The 23624-nt window shown below is 40.0% G+C and overlaps 1 protein-coding gene across 2 annotated transcripts in view; it reads left to right on the top strand.

The window, feature by feature from the left end:
- Positions 1 to 23624, top strand: part of DYNC2H1 (dynein cytoplasmic 2 heavy chain 1) — a 324085-nt gene that overhangs the window by 152724 nt on the left and 147737 nt on the right. For both annotated transcript variants that reach the window (XM_039221130.1, XM_039221131.1), the window contains 8 exons: positions 4474 to 4637; positions 6302 to 6421; positions 6915 to 7049; positions 8575 to 8718; positions 11233 to 11322; positions 19156 to 19221; positions 20910 to 20960; positions 21710 to 21787. In XM_039221130.1, coding sequence (XP_039077061.1) covers positions 4474 to 4637; positions 6302 to 6421; positions 6915 to 7049; positions 8575 to 8718; positions 11233 to 11322; positions 19156 to 19221; positions 20910 to 20960; positions 21710 to 21787 — 848 coding nt within the window. The remainder of the gene's footprint in view (positions 1 to 4473; positions 4638 to 6301; positions 6422 to 6914; positions 7050 to 8574; positions 8719 to 11232; positions 11323 to 19155; positions 19222 to 20909; positions 20961 to 21709; positions 21788 to 23624) is intronic.

The raw sequence follows: 23624 nt of genomic DNA on the forward strand, positions 1-23624 counted from the left end.
GAGATCATGACCTAAGCGAAAGTCGGACGCTTAACCCACTAAGCCACCCAGGCGCCCCAGATAGCAGTTTATTCTTAACAGCCTTGGGCAGCCTATGCATCTTTAGTCAGTCGGATGGTACTGAGTACAGTGTGAGTAATTCTGTCTGTGGGGACCATTACTGAAAGGTTATCCATATAATGGGATGTTTGGGCCAATAGAACAGTTCACATGCTACTTGGATTTATGTAGCTCAGATGATGATACATTTCTGAAGAGTTTGGACCCATAAAGATATACTGTATACAGTGTCTGTATGTCATAAATGTTGATGAGACCAAACCAAACAGTATTCTCGAATATGGTCCAGGTTTGGGACTAAGATACTGAGCAAATAAATTGGGACTTTCCCTGGAAAGAGAGCAGGCAACCAAATTTTGTGCTTGTTTCCAGTCATTCTGTCTCCAAAGTTTCCTAAAGTTCAATGAAGATTTTGTGTCCAGAAGAAAAAAAAGTTAAAATTAACTTTATCATTTACTCCGTAAGTTAATTCCAGTGTAAGTCAAGACTTGACGCAGTTGAGACTGTGTTGGACGTTACGGGATTTTTATCTAAGGGTTCCTTTTAAATGAACCATTTACTTTGAAAAAAATTTTAAATTCTGTATCAAAATAATACATGCATGGTTTACAGAATCAAATAGTACGGAATGGCAGCCATGTTCCGTCCGTCCCTTCCTCATGACTAATCCTACTCACCAGAGAAAACCAGTTATTTTTCAATTTTAACCTTTTATTAAAACATGCACATGTGTGTGTACAGTTTATGCATTCTTGCAAGCAGAATACCCCTGTGTAAGCTTTCCGATCAAGCACGACACAGAACTTGCTGCGCCCCAAAGCTCCCTAATTGGCCACCCTCCTGCGCGAGGACGACCTGGGGCCTGACGCGTGGCAGCATGGGTAATTTTGCTTGCGGCTGCTCGCCGTGCGGGCCCCGGGCCCGGGCTCTCCGGCCTGGCCGTGCGGGCGGCTCGGCTGTGCGGGCCCCGGGTCCCCGGCCCTCCGGCCCGGCCGTGCCGTTGTCCTGCTGAGCTCGCGCCCTTCGGCCGCGCCCCGGGCTCCCCGGTGACCGTCTTCCAGTCTCAGCGCAGGCGCAGGGTGCTCCCCGCACCACACAGACAAGCACGCGTCTCCCTCTCCAGCTCACGGGGTGACTTCTGCTTCTTGGTAACCGTTTATAACGCAGTCCCACTCCATTTCTCTCAGCTGCCAAACAACCCTTATTAAGACACCAGGCACAGAATTGCTGCTTTTTCTGAGAGCACCCATCTCAGCAAAACGCACTGTCTCGCAGCCACGTGATGTAAGCCCTGGTCCTGTGGCAGGTGCTCAGCACCCTCTTCCTAAGACAGCGCACTTCCTTAGGGTGGTGGGTGTTTTGTTGCAGATGTGAGCCGAGGCCCTTTAAGCGCTGGATTTACTTTGTATGTTTGTAGCCTGTAATTTGTGTGCAGGTCAGGTTTGCTTCAGTTATATAGGTTTTCAAGCATTTGTTCATTTCATCCAAATTGCCACGTGTTTTGCTGTATTTTTTATATAATGTTCTCATAATTTTTTAATTTCACTTGGTTTTGTAATGATGTGTCCCTTTTCCCTCACATTGATAATATTTTTCTTTTTTTTCCTCTGTCAGCCTTTGATAAGGGTTTATCAGGTTTACTAATCCTTTCAGTATACTAGCTTTTAACTTTGTCAGTTTTCTGTATTGTATCTTTGAACTGGTTTTTGCTCTTTATTATTTCATTCCTGTTATTGCCTTAGATTTCTTTTGGTGTTCTTTTTTCTACATTCTTGAGATGGAAATTCAAAATATTGATATTTAATTTTTAAAAAATATATGCATTTTTGCCTGTAAATTTACCTCTAAGCCCTTTGTCAGCTTCACGCCATAAGTTTTGATTTCTTCTTTGATTCATTGAATTACTTATCTCTTTTGTTGTTATACAGTATCCAGGTAATTGGAGTTTTTCTAGTTCCCTTTTCTGTTGTTGATTTTCAGTGTACCTCCATCCTGGCCCAGGGAGCTTACTCTGAAGTATTCACTTGTTTCCATCTTGTTGAAGCTTTCTCTCTGGACAGGCATCGGTTGATTTTCATGTATGTTTCATGTACAATTGAAAATTATGTGAAATTTGTTCTTTTTAATTTTTTTCTAAAGTCACTTAAAGTTATTAATAGTAATACTGTTGGGGTGCCTGGGTGGCTCAGTCGGTTAAGCGTCTGACTTTGGCTCAGGTCATGATCTCACAGCTCGTGAGTTTGAGCCCTGCATTGGGCTCTGCTGACAGCTTGGAGCCTGAGCCTGCTTCAGATTCTGTGTCTCCCTCTCTCTCTCTCTGCCCTTCTCCCACTCGTAATCTCTCTCTCAAAAATAAATAAAAAACATTTAAAACTGGTAGTAGTGTTATCTGCTGTACTGATTTATTTTTTTTTGTTTTTTTTTTTTCTATCATTTGTTGACAGAGTTTTTTAAAGGCCCTATGATTTTGAATTTTTTTCTTTTATAGTTCTTTCAGTTTTTGCTTTAAGTATTTTGAAGCTGTGTTTTGGGATGCATATATATTTGAAAATGTGTTATCTTCCTGTTTGGTTTATTTTCTTTATCATTATGAAATGTCCTTCCTTTTCTTCAGAAATGTATCAGGTTTTAGGGGTACCTGGGCGGCTCAGTTGGTTAAGTGTCCAACTTCAGCTCAAGTTATGATCTCACAGATCATGGGTTCGAGCCCCATGTTGGGCTCTGTGCTGACAGCTCAGAGCCTGGAACCTACTTCAGATTCTGTGTCTCCCTTTCTCTCTGTCCCTCCCCCACTCACACTCTATCTCTGTCTCTTAAAAAATAAACATTAAAAAAATTAAAAAGAAATGTATCAGATTTTAGAGTCTGTTATTAAAATGATTATAATACTTTGGGGGGGGCTAGTATTTGCACTACTTTCAAGTCTTTTTTTTATTCCTTTACTTTTAATTTTCTGTTGGTCCTGTTTCTAAAGGGTGCCTCTCATAAGCAGTTTATCATCTGGTTTTGCATTTTCAGGCACCATGCTGCCCTAATATTTGTCATATAAGGTTATGCAGCTGATGAGTTCATGCAATACCTGATACAGTTTTCTAATTCATCTGATTATGTTTTGATAAAACGTTTTCTGTATATTTTTAATGGTCATCCTGCATATAACAATACATATCTTGGACTTAGTATTTTAATACAAATAAAAACTTTGCCACTTCTTTCCCATGTACTTTAACTCCACATACCCCTTCCTATCTTTGCATCATTCTCCTGGCCCACGTGATAATTACTGTTTTAAAAGTGGGTACTTTTACAGATTTATCCTTTCTACTGCTCTTGAATTCTCCCATCATTTCCATTATCTCCTTTCCAGCAAGGTTGTTTCTCTTTTTCTAAATTTTACTTCCAAAGTAGGTAACATCCAGTGTTGCGTTAGTGCCAGACTGCGATGTGCTGACTCTGCACTTGTGCCCATTAGCCGGTGCTCCTCGCGGGAAGAGCGCCCTTACTCCCCATCTCAGTCACGTGGCTTCCGTCTGAACTGTTACCTTTTGTGTTTCATTTAGTGAAGGTCCACTGAAACAAACTTCTTGTCTTTTTGAAGGATTATTTTTCTGCCTGACATGGAATTTTGTGCTGGTATTTATTTTCTTTAGCACTTTCAAGTTTTTATTCCTTCATCTTCTAGCTTATGTCATTCCTATTGAGAAATCACCTTGCTGCTTTTACTGTTGCTCTTTTGTAATTGAAATGTCATTTTTCTGTGGACACTTTAGAATTTTTCTTTGTCATTGGTTTTCAGTGGTTTGATTATGATGTCCTTAAGATTGGTTTTCTTTTCATTTATCCTGCTTAAGTTATCTTGAACCTTTCTGGTGAATGTAGAAGTATTTCATTTTGAATTTGTGTTCCTCTGATAGTGATTGTGATTCACCATTATTTTGATAGATTTTTGGACATATGTAGATCATTCTTCATAAAATGTTTATTGAATTATTTTCATATTAAAAGTTTTTAAATAAAATTTTAAAATCCATTCTGGGGTTCTCAAAAATTCCATACAATATTTTTCTTAACCTTTGAAAATAATCTTTGAAAATATGTATTTTGTTCTTAAAAATAAATTATTTGTTGTAAAATTAAAATTGTAAGTTACGGTATGATGGTTGATTCATTCCTCTGTATATGTTGTATAATGGATATCACTGTGTATCCCTATTTGTGTAAGTGCAGATTTATAGGGCATTCCTGTTAATATTCTCTTGGGTAGCATAACTGATGCTGTTTCATACTTTACTGAAAAGCCTGTATACTACCAACTCTTTAGAAATACTAGAAAATATAAATTATACTTTTTAACATCATGTAGCAAAAGATAGACTATTGAAGCCAGCTAATAATTTCATTTTTAAAAAATAGGGCCACGTTTCGTGATACAAATAGGTGACAAAATTATTGACTACAATGAAGAATTCCGCCTTTTTTTGTCAACAAGAAACCCCAACCCCTTCATCCCACCGGATGCAGCCTCCATCATTACAGAGGTTAACTTCACTACCACGCGAAGTGGATTACGGGGACAGGTACGTGAGGGCGGTGTGTCACTTCAGAGATCTTCTTTAGCTTTGTGAACGTGTTATTCAGAAATGGAATCTGTCTTGTGAAGCTGATTAGCATTTAAACTTCTGGAAACATCTTGACAATATATTTGTGAGTTAGAGTAGTAAAACATTCAGGTTTCCTTTATCGTTTGTGTTAGACTTTTGTCATTAATGTCAAATTGTGGCTGCTTCCCGTGTCAAATTTTGTGGCCTGTTTCTTGTCATGTGTGTTAGAGGAGAGAAAGAAGGATCATAGACTAGGATCAGCTACTTTTTCTTTTTTAATGGTGAAAACTGAAGTTTCACTGTGAAAATTGCACTTAATTGACTTACTTGGCCAGTTGAGCAAGGGTGTTTGGTTCGTCATCTGACGTTTTTTCCCCACTAGAACATACGCCTCTTTGGGTTCCCTGTATCTGTGTATGACTCCCTATTACATGAATCTCAAAGTGACTTTTGATATAGATATCAAAACTTTTACTTACCTAGTTTGTTTCTCACTCTCTTTTTTAAAGACATTGTGCCTGCTGACTTTTTAATCTTTTTTAAAGATTATTTATTTTAAAAGAGAGACTACCACCAGGGTAGAGAGAGAGGGAGAGAGAGAATCTCAAGCAGCACTGACAGCACAAAGCCCAACTTGGGGATTGAACTCATGAACTGGGAGATCGTGACTTGAGCTGAAACCAAGAGTCAGACATTTAACCGACTGATACCCTGTGCCTGTGGAGTTTTTGAGTATCGTTCAATGTAGATTCTTCCCTTTTTTTTTTTTTTTTTAATGTTTATTTTTGAGAGAGACAGAGCGGCAGAAGGACAGAGAGGGGGAGACACAGAATCCCAAGCAGGGTCCAGGCTCTGAGCTGTCAGCACAGAGCGCAACGCGGGGCTCAAACCCTCAAACCACCAGATCATGACCTGAGCTGAAGTCAGATGCTTAACTGACTGAGTCCCCCAGGCGCGCCAACATTGCTTTTTAAAAATAGCTTTATTAAGATTCAGTTCATATACCATACAATTCATCCATTTAAAGCATACAGTTCAGTGTGTGTGGGGGTTTGATTTTTGTTTTTTTTTTAAGTGGACTTGAGGGTCTATGGTAACTCTATGTCTGATATTTTGAAGGACAGACAAATTTTCCCAAAGTGACTGTGGTCTTGTACTTTCCCACCAACAGTATGTGAGGATTCTGCTTTCTACTCATGTGGCCAACATGTCTCTTTAACTAGCCATTCTAGTGGGCCCAAAATGGTATCTCATTGCGATTTTCATGGTAGAATATTTTAAGGAAGTTATTTCTTTATATGAATACTTACCATATAAAACTAGTTTCCATAGTTTTTATATATTTAATCTAATTTTATAATTTTAGAACTAAGTATTAGGTATTGATAAGTAATCCAGTTTCTTACAGATGTCCTGTAATATGTAATACTTTATTGATAGTTTAACTATTTTGCCTCTTTTTCTGGTCAGAAATTGTGAAGTGTCTCATGTTTAATTAGAAGGAATCAAATGAGGTACATAATATCAAAATAATTTTGACATTTGGTCAAACACAAGGCTTGTATGTGGGAAGTTTCTGTTTTGTTTTGTTTGAATTTTATCACTGGAATAATTTTGAGTTAAACAATTTTTTTTTAAAGCTTTTGGCTTTAACTATTCAGCATGAGAAACCTGACTTAGAGGAACAGAAAACAAAACTGTTACAACAGGAAGAAGATAAGAAAATACAGCTAGCCAAGCTTGAGGAGTCACTTTTAGAGGTGAGATGTAGTTATTTGGGAAACTTTCTTATGTTACATTTTTAACGTATATAATTAAGAGTAGTTTTTAATAGTGCCTTCAGCATGTATTTGGTTGTGTCAAAGACCTGTCAATATATATCTTAAAATCAGAATTGAAAGAGAAAAAAGTAGGTATGTTGGGATACAAGACCTTAAGGAATACTGTCTTTATACTGCATTATTTCACTAATATTTATTACATGCTCAGAATTTCAAGTAGCATTAAAATGTAGCATGAAATTATGATTTATTCTGTAACTTTAAGTAGTTTTTATTAGATTGCTAAAATTAGTACATATGCATATAGTATATCATGATATACCATATCATTCTTATAGAGTATTGAATTTCTTTTAAAATAATTTAAGTTTTCATAAACATCAAATGAATGACAGTTAATATGGTCTTCTTTTAATTGATTATTTTAATGTGTATAATACTATTCAAGTCATTTTGTTCATTTTCGCTACAGACACTTGCCACATCTCAAGGGAATATTTTGGAAAATAAAGATTTGATTGAATCTCTGAATCAGACGAAAGCAAGCAGTGCACTTATTCAAGAGTCACTTAAAGAATCTTATAGACTCCAGATTTCCCTTGATCAAGTAATTATTGCCTTTTTTGTGTGATCTTCTGTCACGTTTTCTTCACTTTTTATGTTAATCTGATTAAAAACTGTCAAATGAGGACCTGAGGGGAATGACGATTATGACATAGAAAGCCATTCAAAGTCCCAGAGCCTTGGGGGTGCTGGCGGGGTGCCCGTGGCCTCGACGGTCTGCCCGCAGCCTCCTGCGGGTTTCGGGCATCACACTTCTCACGTTCTGCAGCTGCAGTCTGCGCTGCAATTGAAAAGTAATACATTGAAAATGGCCAACTTGGCCATTCTTGGAGCTTTTAAAAATTAAAGCATGTTAAATACATTAATTAAGAGTTTTAAAGTGTTTTTTCCACTAAAAACATTTTTCTTCCCTACCCATCTTGGACCCCATGATTGTGATGATCTGAACTATTTTCTTATAAACGCTCAAAATGCATTTTGGCTTACTCTTTTTATAGTTCCTTTTGCAAAATTCTAACCCAAATCCAAAACGTAAATGTATCTTTTTTTCGCCTACTTTGTAAGGGTTGAGCTTTGCTTGAGGACCCCAAACAGACGAATGTGACTGAATCTCCAGGCTGCAGCCTGACCGTGCCTCACTAACATCCTTTAATTCTTTGCCAGTCATCTCAGTGACTTCCTCAAGTTTCCTTTCAGGGTTTTCAAGCCCTTGCTCGAATTGTACACTTACCTATTGTTACTTTTTCACTCTTTTTTCACAGAACGGGCTCTGTGGAAACCAAAGCATGGTCAGATTGAAGCCCGACTCTCATTCAGCCACCTGGTTTTCTCTGCCAGGGCTAAGCCCAGTAGAGGCTTTACTGGTCATTTCTCATTTCTCCACAGTAGGGTTTTGAACTTGCTGGCCTTCTCTTTCTGAACTGGCGTCGCTGAGTCACACATGGAATTTTACTGATATCATATTTGTAACCCAGGTGCTCTGATCAGACTGACAGTGACATGGAGAACCTCCCCGAGTTCCATTCAGACCGTTGGGGCCATTTGATCACCCTTCACCTTCCGTCAGAGTGAGGGTCCCTGGGGACCCTGGCCTGTTCTGTGCTTGTGTCAGACAGTGCTAGGTGCTTTGTTATGTGATGCGGATGCCCGTACATCTCTGGTCCGTCCGTCTGCACACACACGATTTGCGGCTGTAACTTCCCTCTCCTGCAGGGACTGTAGCACCGTGCGCTTTGTGTTACCGAAACTCGTTCTCTTCTGGAATGTACAGTTGTGTCACTGATTTTCTGACCACACTGTGGGCACATCTTGTTTCCCTCATGCAGGTGCTGGTGGTACTCACTGATCCACCTGAACCACTCCTACCTCTGTAATAGGAGGGGCAGAGAATTCTTTGTATATATTGCTCTCTGTTTTACAAAACTAAGAAAAACTAGATCATACTGTTCCTTTCAGTGATAAAATTCATCCTCTTCCTTGGTTGTGCGGGCGGCTCACATGCGTGCGGCGGTCTGTAGGTGGCAGCGGGGTGCCGCGCTCAGGTGTTTCTCCCCCTCTGCGGTCCACAGGAGCGGGACGCGTACCTTCCCCTGGCTGAGAGCGCCAGCAAGATGTACTTCATCATCTCCGACTTGTCCAAAATTAACAACATGTACCGCTTCAGCCTGGCTGCGTTTCTCCGACTTTTCCAGCGAGCTCTGCAAAACAAGCAGGTACGCGCTTGGCTGTTGCATAGCTGGTAGTGCGTAAGAGAGATCACTTTACTAGGCACTTGATTTATAACAGGAATTTCCTGAGAAAACTTGTTTAGAATTATGTTTCAAAAGACCCCTGTAACAATTTAAAGCTGTATTTTAAGGAAACGAGCTCCTCACTTGTATTTTATGTTCTTACAAACTACCCCAGGGTGACAGTCCTCTTAATGGAAACGTTTTAAATTCCGAGTACAAATTAACAAGTAATAGATTATCATTAAAAATAGTATAAAGATAAGAAATTATCTACATAATCTCCTTTCTTGGGGAAAAGCATATTTAAAATTTCATTGTATATCTTCGTCGTTTGAGGCTGTACCACATGCCAGGTATTGTTGTAGGTAGTGGGGCTGGAGAAGTACACGCGCTTTAACGAGCGTATGTGCTCACAGAAGGAAGGATGTAGTAAACGGTATAGATTGTTGTAACCCAAAGGTGTCACAAGGTCTTTAAGGTAAGTATTAGTATATTGTAGACAACTTGCACGTCATGAATAGAAACCTATGGTCTTATTGCGAAATTGTAAGGCTGTATGATACTTCATTTAACCAGGTGCTGTATGGATGTTGTCTGGTCTTCTGTGCTAAATTCCGTATCACCCCCGCCGTGGCAGTATTTTTCTTCTGCTCGTGGATTCTGTGGGAAATTTGGTCAGGGCAGAGCAGAGACGGCTTCTCTCTGTTTCACAGTGTTTGGGGCCTCACGAGGGCCTTGAGGGAGAGTCAGGGAGTCACTTGCATGGCTGCTACCAGGGACGGATGGGAGGGCTGCTGACTGCTGCACTGTCCCTGCTGGGCTTCCTCACTACGCGCAACAGCACGTTCTCGGTGGGACATCTGGGGGACAAACGTGTCTTCCAGTCACGTTTGTTCAACACCCTGGCCTTGGGTGGTGTCCCTTGTTCTGCGCTGTGTGTGGTGGAGCAGTCACAGGCCTGCCCATGGTCAGGAGTGTCAAGGGATCTGGTCACGTTTTAAGACAGCTTCACACATGTACGCTTTTTCTCTTTTCCAGTGTTTTGCTTCTCTAGTTTATTTCTTGGGTAAATTCCTACATGGACGGCTGGCACGGAAGGGCACATTTGTGTGCCTTTACCAGGCTCCAAAGCCGTGGAATCGTGTGCCATCGGTGCAGTAGACTAAGGCAGCGAGAGTGTCCTTTAGTGAAAAGTGTTCATGTTGAAAGTGAGTGAGCTAGTGTGAGAACTGATAATTGGGTTAGCAGGTCTGACTAAACCCAGTGAGAACATGGGGTATCCTGTGCTCCTGACAGAAGCGCGTAGCCCAGTGTCTCCTCAGCCCCTGCGCCTCTTTCATAGCATGGTTCTCAGATACCACCGGTGTGTGTGTGTGTGTGTTGTGTGTGTGTGTGTGAGCGCGCATATGCACGTGTGTTTGAATTGGTTTTAAAAAGCAATAGAATCTTAAATACGTAGAGCAAACACCTTGCTTTCCGGTGTCTTGGAGTGGGGTGCTCATTCTCACAATAGAGTGGCCCTCAGTGGGTCCATTTCACACGTGATGCTTGTTCATCGTGGAGCAAAGAGGATGTTTGCCACGTGAGCCAGAGACGGCGAGCTGTCGGGGACATGCTGCTAAGAGTCCCGGGCCCGAGGTCTGGCGCGTCGGAGCTGCCCCATCAGTGTTGTTCCGGTTCCACACCCGGCGTGGCTGATCCTGGATGTCTTCCTCTGAACTGTGAACATTATGTTACTAGGTTTTTTCCTTGTCCATTAAAATCACAGTGAAGCGAGGAAATTACCCTCGAATATTATACTAGAATTGCATTTTTTAAGGCCTGTCTGCTCCAAATGCTCCCTGAGGTGACAAGTAAAGCTCACTTGACACTTAGGGAGAAGAGCAGCCTTAACATCCTCCTCCTCCCTCGTTTCCACTCTTTAGTAATCAAAGGAAACAGCCGTTAGTGATGTCTTTTGGATCACGGTGCTCCTGTGCACTGGAGGCACAGAACAGAGAAGTATAGGCAGTGTGACTTCTAGACAGCATCAGCCTCCGCTCTTGTCCACCCTTTCCTAACATGGAGACCGTGGTTTAAGATCACTGGGACCTTATATTGAGAATGAGAAAACTGTGGTCGCACTGTTTCGGGGCCTGATTGATAATTATAACATGAGTAAGGAAATGGGTTTAACCCCTACTAAGTGCCATTAGGTATCAAAGTGACATGGTCAAATTCAATTAATCTTGTATTCTTGGAAACGGATTGTGATTTTTATTTATTGAAAGCTGTAACTCTATGCATTAAAGAAAAATACATCAAATATTTTTATTGTATTGGTGTACAAATTTAACGCACTTATTTTTTTCATTCCTTAAGTTGATTGACAAAATTGTTCCAGAATCAGCTTTGAGTCTGGAGGAACATTTTATAAGTGTGATTAAACTATCGGGTATCATTTAACTGTTTATAAATTTCCTAATGGGTTTTCAATTTTCAAATTGTAATCTACAGGATTCTGAAAATACAGAACAGAGAATCCAGTCCCTTATCAGCTCATTAAAACATATGGTCTATGAATATATATGCCGTTGTCTGTTTAAGGTAAGAAATGTTATTTTTCGTGTATAAAATACTACCTGAACTTTGATTTAACACACTATTATAGTGCAATTTATATCCTTTACCAACTAAAAACACTGAAATTGACCTTTCTGATATCTTCCCAGAGTAACATTCATTGCTCAGTGGGGGTCTCTGACCTTCTGAGATGTGCTGGAGAATGACGAGTGAAGGAGGGTTATCCATCTTCCCTCTGATGGGGCTGGCAGCTGCCACAGCGCATTGTGGTGCGTCATTTAGGTCACCTCCTAGCTCGGGTCTCTCCGCCTCCGCACTAGTGACATTTTGGGCCACGTTAGTGTTTGTCGTGGGGTCTATTTTGTGGCACTTTCTCTACACAGTTGTTACAATCCAAAATCTCCCTTGAAATTGCTTGGGGGGCCAAACTTGGTTCCTATTCCTGGAACTAATGCCTGGTCCCGAGTCATGGAATTCGTCATAGACGCCTTCGTGTTACCAGGGCTCCGGAGGGATAGAAAATGAAGCAAAGTTAAGAAAACTTTGAATATTGTAGAAAGCAAGAGGTTCTTAAGATTTTTTCCAAGAGTCAATTCCTGGATGTTGGTTGAGACAGGCTGAGGAAGGGCTTTGCAAGGGCGGTGAGCCACGTGGGGGAAGCAGAGCTGGTTTGGTGCAGTGTGCAGCATTCTTGGGGAGTCCTGGAAAAGATCTACTCCCTCCTTCTGTAGAAAGGGACACTGATTGTTGTGATGAGAGTCTTTACTCGAGATGGAATAAACCCTTCAGATGCTGAGGGCTGTTGCTGGAAGGTGAGGGCGGCAGCTGTGCATTTCTGCAGAGGTTTTCTTTCATAACTGTGGAGAGTTGTCTTCGGGTGCCTGGGTGTTTTTGTATTTTAGGGGCCCTACTTACAGTTCTCTGCCGTTCTAAAAATCACCTGCTTGGCCCTGATTTGTGACTTGTACACATGAGGAATTGTAAGCCCATGATCTCAAAGTCCGTCTTGTCCTTAAATGCTAGGATTCTGGGTCTGAGGATGACGCGGCAGTAGGCGTTTCATTGATCTTCAATCTCAAGTCTCTAACATTTGTATGATTCGTTACCTCACATGATACTCAAAAATTGTTACTACACAGACTTAAAAATGTTTTCTGGAAGAGTTTTGAACTTCGTGGACCCACATGGAAAATGGTTGTCACTCCTGCCTCTGCTCCGTTACACTCACAGGGCCCAGCGCTCCATGTGCTCCGGACGGCCCATGCCCTTTGTCTTCATGTGCGTGTGACACATAGATGACGTTTTCCATTTTCCCTGTTGTGTGTTTTGTTCTGTGGCACCTCTTTTCATGTGACAGATCCTCCAGATCTTCCCGTAAGTATGGATGTGTTAGCCTCAATATTCTTAGTGAGTGTGTGTGTCTGTAACGTGGGCCATGCTACTTTGTGTGCTGCTCTCTTGCTGGGTATTATTTATATGTTTGTGCTGTTATGAGTGTAGTGAAATTCTCTGCACTCTTCTTCTTGTGCCGTGTGAGAATTCCTATTGGATAGATTTTGTGATCAAAGTATAGTTGTGGGTCCAAGGATACATACTTTCGAAATTTTGTTGAATATCATCAAATTGCCTTCTAAAAGATTTTTTTATCATTTAATAATTTACTCATGAAGTAATTGAGGTCTCTCCTTCCTCGCATCCTTTTCAACCCTGGATATTACCAGTCTTTCTATTTTTTTTAAATAAAGTTATGATTTATAAATCTTTCCTGCCTCCTTTGAATTTTTATTAAATGTTTATTTTTACCTTCCTCCCTTATTTGCTCTATTTGTCTGTTTTCTTGGTATTTTAAAGAATAAGCTTTGCTTTACAGAACAAATCTACTTTATTGTAATTTTTTTGTTTTATTTTTTAATCATTGGATTTTTTATTTCTGTTGCTGAATTTTTATGATTAGTTTTTTAATGTAGCTTTAATCTGTATTTTCTAGTGAATATATTAAAGCTGCAAAGTTTCATTTTGATCCTTTTGCTAATAATATATTTAATGCTTTTTTACTTTCCTTTTAAGACCTCTCCACTAAAATAGGTTGTGATTTGTGAAAGTATTATGGACTTACACTTATTTTAAGGTGCCACCAAAATCCTTATGAAATTACATGTGTGATTAATAAGTATTATTCCTGAAAAGTGCTTAAGTCAAATGATAATATAAAGTTTCATACTCATTCCAAAAATTAGTAGCCTTGGCAATTTCTTATTTCTGACCTATATATCTGTGCCTCGGTTTATGTATTTTTATTTTATTTTTAGTAATACATTATTTAAATGTAAAGATTTAAACCTTTATGTCGTATATTTTGTAATGTAATTAGGGGAAGATATAGTAAAATGTTCAGTACCAGAATGATATATCAGTGAAGTTTTGTTAGGGTTATTTCTTTTAAGTCACATTATCATATAAAAATACATTTAAGTTAGGCTGAAGCCAGCATTGTATTGTGCTAGGGGAGAGCTTGTAAGGCTTCACATCCTAACAGTTTAGTGCCCAGTTGGAATTTTTTATTGCCTATCTTGAGACATACTTTTCTATTGTGAACAGTTGAAAACATTTTTTTAAAAGGTAACATTTATAATTCTTACGATATATTTTTAATTGGTGATGGAATATTTGTTTTATAATGTTCATATTTCTGTATCAGTAATATTAAATTTATTCAACATGAATTCAGTGTTCCATAGAGTTTCAGTGGTGAATAACAATTAGCATATTAATTGTAAAGCAATGAGGTACATTTTTCAAGATTTAGCATCATAATCTTAATTTGGATGGAACCGATTTCATATTTTAGTGAAAGCTTTTTGGATTTTTAGCAATAGCTTCACATTAAAATGCCTGCCTGTTTGCCATGCTGAGTTTGCTGTTGTGTTGCTGACTGCAGTGTGGCAGCACCAGATGCTTGAAACGGGGACTGGGATTATCGGTATTCATATCACACCCAAGTGAAAGCAGGGTGACCTGGGACAAAAAATGATTGACTTGTTTTGTAGCAGAAGATTTGGACTTGTAATAAACTCAAACCAACAGAGAAAGCTGTCTAGCAATTTCAGTTCAGACTCTTGGCTCTGTCGTTCTATTTTTCCAAGAGATCAAAAGTGTTTATTTCAGTAATCTAAGTGTTTTGGACAGTTGTAGGGTAGGTAGCATTTTTAGTTCCCCAACACTTATGGTTATGATGGAAGTATGTGCAAGCCTTTACATACTATTTCTTCATCCCACTTTACCATTTGGAGCACATACAGAGGGAGGGAAGTTGCTGCTGGGGTGTGAAGTGATTTCCACACGTATCGGATGAGAGCGCAGAAGCGGGTTGGAAAGAGGGTTTGGAGAGCTTGTGCTCTTGGTGTGTCCCTGTCCTCATGGAGGCATCACGTAAGGAGCGCTGAGCGTGTGGCACGCAGGCAGGGTGGCTGGAGAGGGGAGAGCTCGCCTCACCAGACGAGTTGGCCAGGTGACGAAAATGCAGATGGGTGCTGCGTTCTAACGGTAAAGTAATGGCACCTCCTGACTGTGTTTAACCTACACATCACTTAGTTTGGATTCTGGTCTTTTTTTCTGTCAAAATGTGTTTTCCTTTAATAGAAAAGTGAAAGTTCTCTGATTGGATATTTACAAATTTTATAGCCTTTCATTCTATAAAGCCCTGATAATTTGGATTGTTTTCTTCTGCTTAGAAAAGTTTGAAACCTATGTAGTATTATATCTAACTTTTTAGATTTTCTGGAAGTAGAGTTGGATGTGCATAGAATTGTTCATTGAAATGTGTGGCCTATAACCTCAAGCACAATTGCAAGCACTTAGGTTCTTTTTTTTTTTTTTTTTAAGCTTATTTATTTTGAGAGAGAAGGAGAAAGAGAATCCCAAGCAGTCTCCATGCTGTGCAGAGCCTGACACGGGGCCCAGTCTTAACACACCCTGAGATCAGGACCTGAGCCGAGATCAGAAGTGGGTGCTCAACCCGCTGAGCCCCCCGGGGCCTCTGCCAGTACTTGGTTCTATGCTGTCTCCGTATTTGTTAGATTAAAGCAAGACTTCATATGGTAACATGTACTTTACACTTTACCTTGAAATTGTTTGAAAGCAATGAATAGTGTAGAGTACAAATAAAAAGAATACATTTCCTATTCTTTCTATTGCTTCTCAGTCTCTGAGAATCATGAAGTTTATAGAATATTTTTAAGATGAATTTCCCTTCCAGTACAGTATTACATGGTGTATCAGGTGACTCTAAGCAGGTAGTTACTGTGTGTCACCTTACACGTTCCAGGCACTGTGAAAGTACCTCATGCATGTTGTTACTTCGTTCCTACAACAGTCCCATCCTCTAAAGGAGGAGACCAAGATTCAGAGCTAGTAACCGTGATGTAGGTTATTCATGTGGGGACGATGTTGGAACTGGAATTTAAGCCCATTCTGCGCCACTTACCTGAAGACTTAAGGCCAGCAGGGTGTGGGTCAAACAAAATCATCGTGTCTGGAAACACTTGACCTCAACCATAAAGGAGGCTTTAGGGTTCCCTTCTGTCATGTTAATCCTTTGGTACTGGTTTTACCCTTTCTGAATATTCGCTAGGGTGTGTGTGATGACAGGGGGGTGGTGGCTGATCTGTACTCTCTAGTCCTCCACCTTCTCTTACTGATTTTTCTTCACTCAGCTAATTATGTCCATGATCAGACACAACTGAGATTTTGCTTAGATTCCTGTGATATTAAAGAATTTTGTTAACAGAACCAAACCTAATGAGATAAATCGATATTGAATTAAAGCACCTAAATTGGGGCACCTGGGTGGTACAGTCCTTTGGTGTCTGATTCTTGATTTCAGCTCCGGTCAGGAACCCAGGGTTGTAGGATTGAGCCCTGTGTTGCGCTCCATGGTGAATGTGAAGCCTGCTTAGTATTCTTTCTCGCTCTCCTTTGTCTCCTCTCGCCAGCTCACGTGTGCCCTCTCCCCTCTTCCCTCCCTTCCTCCTTCCCTCCCTCCCTCTCTCTCAAAAATCAGTAAATAAGTAAACAAAAGGCCAAAATTTTCTGGTCTGATAAGCAGTGTAGATCAAGGACATCAGAGGTACAAAGTAATTTCTCTGCATGACAGGGTTTTTTTGTTGTTGTTGTTGTTTTGCTTATTGTTTGAAATAAATATTCAGAAAATGCATAAGCTTGCTTTATTAATTCTTAATTTGACCCCAGTTTATTTGGAAAACGTGTTCTCTTGTCTGTCAGTAAATCGTATTGTGGGTGTGTTCTCGAGTCCTAGTTGTGTTTTATTAGAATGTTGGTAATATTCTCACCAGGCTGAGAGGGTGCCTGGTGCAGACAGGCCGCCCGGAAACAGCCCTTCTGCCGCCTGCAGGTGGGCAGGCCTCGGAGGTCCCCGTCAGCCTGCCGTGGGCCCTGGCTCATCGCCTGGGGGTGGGGGTAGGGTGGGGCGGAGGGGCTGGGAAGTCCTCTGTCGCCAGGGAACCGGGAGAAGGGAACCCCCACCACCCATTTGTTGACTGTGTCACGTGGCTCTTTTGTGCCAACATTTGGGGCTTGGGCCCCAGTAACAGGTAGCTTGCGGGGAGTCAGAACCAGAGTGGCAGGGCCTCGCCCTTTCTCTGCGGCCCCGGAGGCTGCGTTATTCTTCCTCAGGTCAAAGGAAGACCCGGCGAGGTAAGGGTAGTAATACTGTGTGTGAATGTGTGTGTGTGTGTATCTCTGTATTAAAGAAGTAAGTGTTTTATTAAGTGATAAAGCCTTCAAGTAATACATTTATTGTCATTTATCTCTTAATCAGTATTTCCCTATGTCAGATGAGGGATGCTATGATAATCATTTTAAATCTGCATTAACTTATAAGTATCTTGGTGGTGTATCCAGCTAGTCACCAACCAACCAAGCCCACACCTGAATTCTTACTTTCTAATACCTAAGAATACTGCACACCTCCCCAAATGACGTGTCTTGCTTTTTGTATCTTTAAAGTTACATGGTAGTTGTTCCCTGTGCGCGGCAGTTGTTTCCTGCACGTGGTAGTTGGTTTTAACTTTTTCCCCATGTCTGAGTGATGGCCATCTGCTTAAAGATTTTCTATTTTGAGAATGCTTTTAAGTCAAGAGCTCTGCTATGGTTGTGAACACATGCTTTTTATTCATACACTTAATAGGTATTTATTGAGTACCTGCTGTATGTACATACACAACATATACTTTTATGAAAGAAACTGTTCTTTTATATCGTAGTACTCAGTGCCTTGAATACTGCGATAAAAAAGAACTGTTTATTTTACAATATAGGGGTGATTTTTTGTAGGCAAGGCTGTCCCTTGCTGGTAGGGGTTAGAAGAGGGTCTTTTTATAGCAATTGTATCTTTTGCATATTATTTCATCTTCATGTCTTTATAGTTATCACTTATTTATAGACTTACAGTCATACACACATATTATTATATGATTATGTATATATTATATATTAGATATAAAGTATTATTTATAGTCTAGGAGACCCTGTTTATAAAATGCTTACATTATAGGGGCGCCTATGAGGGTGGCTCAGTCAGTTGAGTGTCCAACTTTGGCTCTGGTCATGATCTCACAACTGGTGAGTTTGAGCCCCGCGTCGGGCTCTGTGCTGATAGCTCAGAGCCTGGAGCCTGTCTTCCAATTCTGTATCTCTCTCTCTCTCTCTGACCCTCCCCTGCTCATGCTGTCTCTCTCTCTCTCTCTCAAATACAAATAAAACATTTTAAAAAATTAAAATGTTTTTAAATGCTTACATTATAAACTGGTAGGAAAGATGGTGCTTGAGTAGTTTTTTTTTTTAACTAGAAGTGAGATAAGCTTATTTTAGAAAATTTACAGTATACACTTAAGAAAAAGAAGGAACTGAAAATAACATATAAGTTGTAAAAATAAATTACCGATAAAAGATGATACCACTTTTCCCATTTTTTTGTAGATATGTGTCCATATATGTTTATACAACCATACTGCCCCTCCTTCCACAACATGGGCTATGCTCTATATTTTGATTTGAATATTATTTATGATAAACTCTGAACATTTAGGTTGTTGCAATTTTTCCTCTATAATAAAAAATCTTGTAAATATCCTCATTTCTTACCTATGAATATATTCATTCCTTTACATAAATTTCTACAAATGAAATGTTTTGATTCAGGGGCACACAGAATGTTCTGGATCATGTAAACATACACAAGGACAAACTGAAGATTACTAATGCAGGAGGTTGATCTCATTAGTAATGACCAATTCAGACCTCACAATTGGATTTCAGCTAGTTACATAAACCTTTTTTGATGAGATGCATGGGATGCTTCATCTTTAGCATTTTCTCTAGAACATTGGGTACTTTCTCTGTCCTTCCCATCCCCCACTGGAAGTGCCCTGCATAGGTGCCATCTCAATAGTCTTCTCCTATTTTTTAAAAATATTTTTAATGTGTATTTATTTTTGAGAGACAGAGCCTGAGTGGGAGAGGGGGAGAGGGAGGGAGGGAGGGAGAGAGAGAGAGAAAGAGAGAGAGAGAGAGAATGAATTTGAAGCAGGCTCCAGGCTCTGAGCTGTCAGCACAGAGCCCTATGCAGGGCTTGAACTCATGAACTGTGAGATCATGACCTGAGCAGAAGTTAGATGCTGGGCCAACTGAGCCACCCAGGTGTGCCAGTCATTTCTTCTCTTGATAAAAGTAGACAATTTAAAAATACAATACAGATTTTGTGAGCTGAAATTTCAGGACTGTGCTTTTTAAAACACACATATTTAGAAACAGCAAGGTAACATTTGTTATTCTTTTCAGGCTGACCAGTTGATGTTCGCACTGCACTTTGTTCGGGGCATGCATCCTGAACTTTTTCAAGAAAATGTAAGTGGAAATTAAGGAGGAAAACATTAGAGTTACATAGAAATTTGTAAGGTTTATGGTTAGATTAGAAATAACTTGAGTCTGGAAGTTAAGTATCAACCTATTAAGTTTTTACTAAGTTAGAAATTTTAAAACGCCGATTCCTCCTCCTCCTCCCCTCTGGATGAGCCCTGCGTTCTAAAGTGATGGGAAAGAACTCCGAGCGGCTCAGCTTTCTGAACCGCGTGCACCCCTTGCCATCCCCATCCGGCAGTGGAGCTGACAAGTGTGAGATGTGATGCTGTGTGGACAGACAGCTGCGTTACTTACTACCTCCCCTGACTTGCTCAGAGTCAGCAGGGGAAGCGAGAGGGTGGGCAGTTCTCAGAAGCTTCTGGGAGCCTGCAGCTTTCTGTTAATCTTTTTATGTATAATTTATCTTCTTTGTAACTTTATTTCTTATTTGCTGGGGAACTCACTCTCCAGCTTGAACCACTCTCTAGTTAAAGCTCACTAATCCGTCTCTGGTGAGCTGCTAATATTTAAGGAAATTATTTGCAGATGATTTTCTTGAGAGTCCAGTAGCGGGAGTGGGGAGGCGTGGGTACAGGGTGTGGACAGGGCAGCGGTGACCTGGGAACCTTTCACTCCACTGGGTCAGGTTTTATGTATGTCCCGGGTTCCCCTTACTGACAACTTTGTGTAGACTGTTGCACATGCTCTGGTGACTTGGGCTGTTTCTCCTCAAGTGGTTAATTTGATTCCTTTTATTTCTACCATTAGCTCTGATGCCTTTCCTTCCTCCTGGATAATGTTTTCTACCAGGATCGTTATGTTCCACACTGTGCAAGACGTAACTGTCCTAGATTTCCCCCCTGGAGTAAGAATAGGTATTGGAGAGGAGAACACTTTTCTCTCACATAGAGGAATAGTAATCATTCCTATTTTATTGACTATAAGTTCAGTGACAGAAGTGAGTGGTCACAGTGGATGGAGGCAGGAAATAATTTTTTTTTCTATATTGTTCTCAATTTTTAATATGTTTTTTCCTTACTTGCTTACTGGTGTATAACAATAATACACTAGTGCCTATTACTATCTGATGGAGGGGAGCTCAGGGTGAAGACGTAGGTTTTCTTAGAGCACTAGATCCCCCTAACACTGCATCAGTTGTGATTTTGTGGATTAATTTTTAAAAATGAATAATGGCAGCCTTCACCCAATCTGTTGGAAAAGATAAGTTAATGGAAGTAATGGAAGTACTTTTTCTGTTTTTTTCTCCAGCATAGATAATTTTTAAATTTTTGGTGCAACTTAGTGTTTTTCCATTAGTGAAAAATAGCACATAAGAGAACAAATTAATGGTTAGTGGCAAATGCTAACTGAATGTGACACATGCACTTTCTGATGTTGAGATTCATACATACGTGTGTGTGTGTGTGTGTGTGTGTGTGTGAGATGTAGGTATACCTTTTCCTTCAGTAACATTATGTTAGCACTTGTCATACAAATGTTCTTTGTTGTTGGTACACGAACAGATTTGTGATGTTAATGTTGTACCAGAAGTAGGAAGAGGTGAAATGAGTTTTATTTTTTTCCATGCCCTTAGAAAGCTGCACTGTAAGATGTCTTATAGGGAAATTAAGAAAATTTTGTGACCTGGTTAGTATTTTTATATTTTTTGTATTTCTTGTGTTTCTGTTCAATAGGAGTGGGGTACCTTTACAGGTGTAGTTGCTGGAGACATGTTGCGGAAAGCTGTAAGTAAAAAACCGGGCTTCACTCTTAGGGAAAATAATTCCAGCTCTGACTTCATGAAATATCATTTGCTCCAGAGGAATTTTAAAATACTGTTGAAATTATTCTTATTTAGAGGAATATGTCCTTCCGTCTACTACCTTACTATAAAAGGGCAGAATATATAAAGACATGTATTCTTATGAGAATAATACTAATTAAATACTAAGAAATGAATATGGTTTTAGTGTATGTATGTTTTATTCCAAGAACACTTTTATAATCCTAAGAAAATATAATTTTGTATTAAAACTAGAAAAATCCTCATATAATTGAAGTTTAGAAATGTTTTCTTAATTTTTGATAACTTCATTCAAGTTTAGCTTTTTCTCTATTAAGTTTCTATTTGAACATGTGATGGATAATACCTTTCTTCAAATTAATATACCCAAACTGTAATGCAAAATCTAGGTTATATCTGAAGTGCAAGACACTATTTAAAATAATGTATATTTATGGCACTTTTTTATTGCATTTCCCTTAAGTTTTATAAAAGATTATGCACCATGAGAATGTGTGCACCATTTATGTAAGTGGTTACCTGTACCTTGTCACATGGAATTTTAACATGGTGACTTGTAAAATAAGTTAAATTAATAATGCATAGAATGGGTTTTTCAAAGTGGTGTTCATAAAATTTGCTAGCCAGTTGTTAATGTTAAAGTCTGAATGTTACCAAATATACTCACGAAAACAACCGCTCTCCCTGAAGGACTCTCAGCAGCGGGTCCGTGAGCAGCTCCCGCCATGGATAGACCAGGAGAGGAGCTGGGCCGTGGCAACACTCAAGGTATCCGTGTGTCCTCTAGAACTCCTTCTGTACCGAGTTGTTCCTGTTTCTGTTTTTACGGGCTCTCTAGTCATACTCAGCATCCATATCCCCGTGGATGTGCCGTAAAATCCCTGGGTCAGAGGACATCAGAGAATTATTCTATTCTGATTAGTCCTTTAATCCCTGCTTACATCTCTCATTCAACACACACATTCGGTCTCTATCGTACAGGGGCCTGTGCCGCGTACCCACAGGGAGTGTGAAGATGAGTAATCCTCTAGTATGGTACACGGAGGCCTTGTTTATGAAATAATTTAGGGTTGGTAATGATGTGCAGTATGATGCTTAAAAGTTTCAAACCCAAACTGTTTCTCTTGCTTTTATGCATCTTTGAACTCTCTCTCACCCTCAGCTCTTCTCTGTTCTTGCAGTCACTCTTACTTGTGACCCCCACTGCTCGCCTGGGCCTTGCTGTGGAGCCCCCACTTCTGGTCTCACACCTCTCTATTTAATTATATCCTGTAGGCTTTGACCTATTCTTACGATGAAGTTCATGCTCTGTTTCAAACCTCTTGATGGTTTCTTGTCACTCACAGGGTAAGTCCGCAGTCATTTGCAAAAAAGATAAGATGATCCTTGATCTGCTGCCTGCCCACCTCCTCAGTTTGATTTCAGTCTATCCCCTCACTGTTTCTTGCACTTATGGGTCCCATTACTCCCTCTACCTGGAATGCCCTCTGACCGTTTTTACCTGTCAAACATCTCTTTGACGTTTTAGGATCTACCTAAAGCATTACTTACTATGTGACTTTTTGCCGTTTCTTTATTCCGTCTCTTCTGTTAGCATGTATCTTGAACATTCCTATATCATAGCACCTGTCATAGCACCTGATTCACAACGATTTTGTGTGCCTGCCTCTTCTGCTAGGTTGTGAGTCCATGGAGATTAGGATCCGGGCCTTATTAAACTTTATTTTCCCAACATTTAGGCAAAACCTGACTCCTTGCCTTCCTTTGATTATTCAGTTAGTACCTACTATGTGCCAAATGCATAGTTTTTATTTATACTTTCTTTGGTTGGATAAAGGAAGGTGATAAGGAGACAAACTGATGACAAAATAGGTGAGGTAAATTTTGTTCTTAAATTCCACAGGGAGAGGAGCCTGGGTGGCTCAGTCAGTTAAGTGTCTGACTTCGGCTCAGGTCATGATCTCACAGTTCATGGGTTCGAGCCCCGCGTCGGGCTCTGTGCTGACAGCTCAGAGCCTGGAGCCTGTCTTCAGATTCTGTGTCTGCTTCTCTCTCTGACCCTCCCCTGCTCATGCTGTCTCTGTCTGTCTCAGAAATAAATTAAAAAAGGAATATACATGGTAGCAAAGAAATAGTAATTCATTCATCCTTTAATGTTTATTGACAACTAATAATGCAACAGGCAACAGGAATGCAAAACATTAAAGAAAGGTAGTTTTCCTATTCAGAGAAGGTTATAATATACATTAATGTTTTATTATCATTTTAGTTTACAAAACATTACAAATGTTTTTAATGTTTTTCTTTTTGAGACAGAGAGAGACAGAGCATAAGCAAGGGAGGGGCAAAGAGGGAGGGAGACACAGAATCTGAAGCAGGCTCCAAGCTCTGAGCTGTCAGCACAGAGCCTGACGCGGGGCTCGAACCCACAAAACATAACATCACGACCCGACCTGAAGTCAGATGCTTAAGTGACTGAGCCACCCAGGCACCTCATTTACAAAACATTTTAAGTGGATTATCTCATTTATTTTTTTAAAGTTTTAATTTAAATTCCAGTTAGTTAACATATAGCATAATCTTAGTTTCAGGTGTACAATATAGT

This window comes from Hyaena hyaena, unplaced genomic scaffold, assembly GCF_003009895.1.
Source record: "Hyaena hyaena isolate Hyena2069 unplaced genomic scaffold, ASM300989v1 scaffold_947, whole genome shotgun sequence".
Lineage (NCBI taxonomy): Eukaryota > Metazoa > Chordata > Mammalia > Carnivora > Hyaenidae > Hyaena > Hyaena hyaena.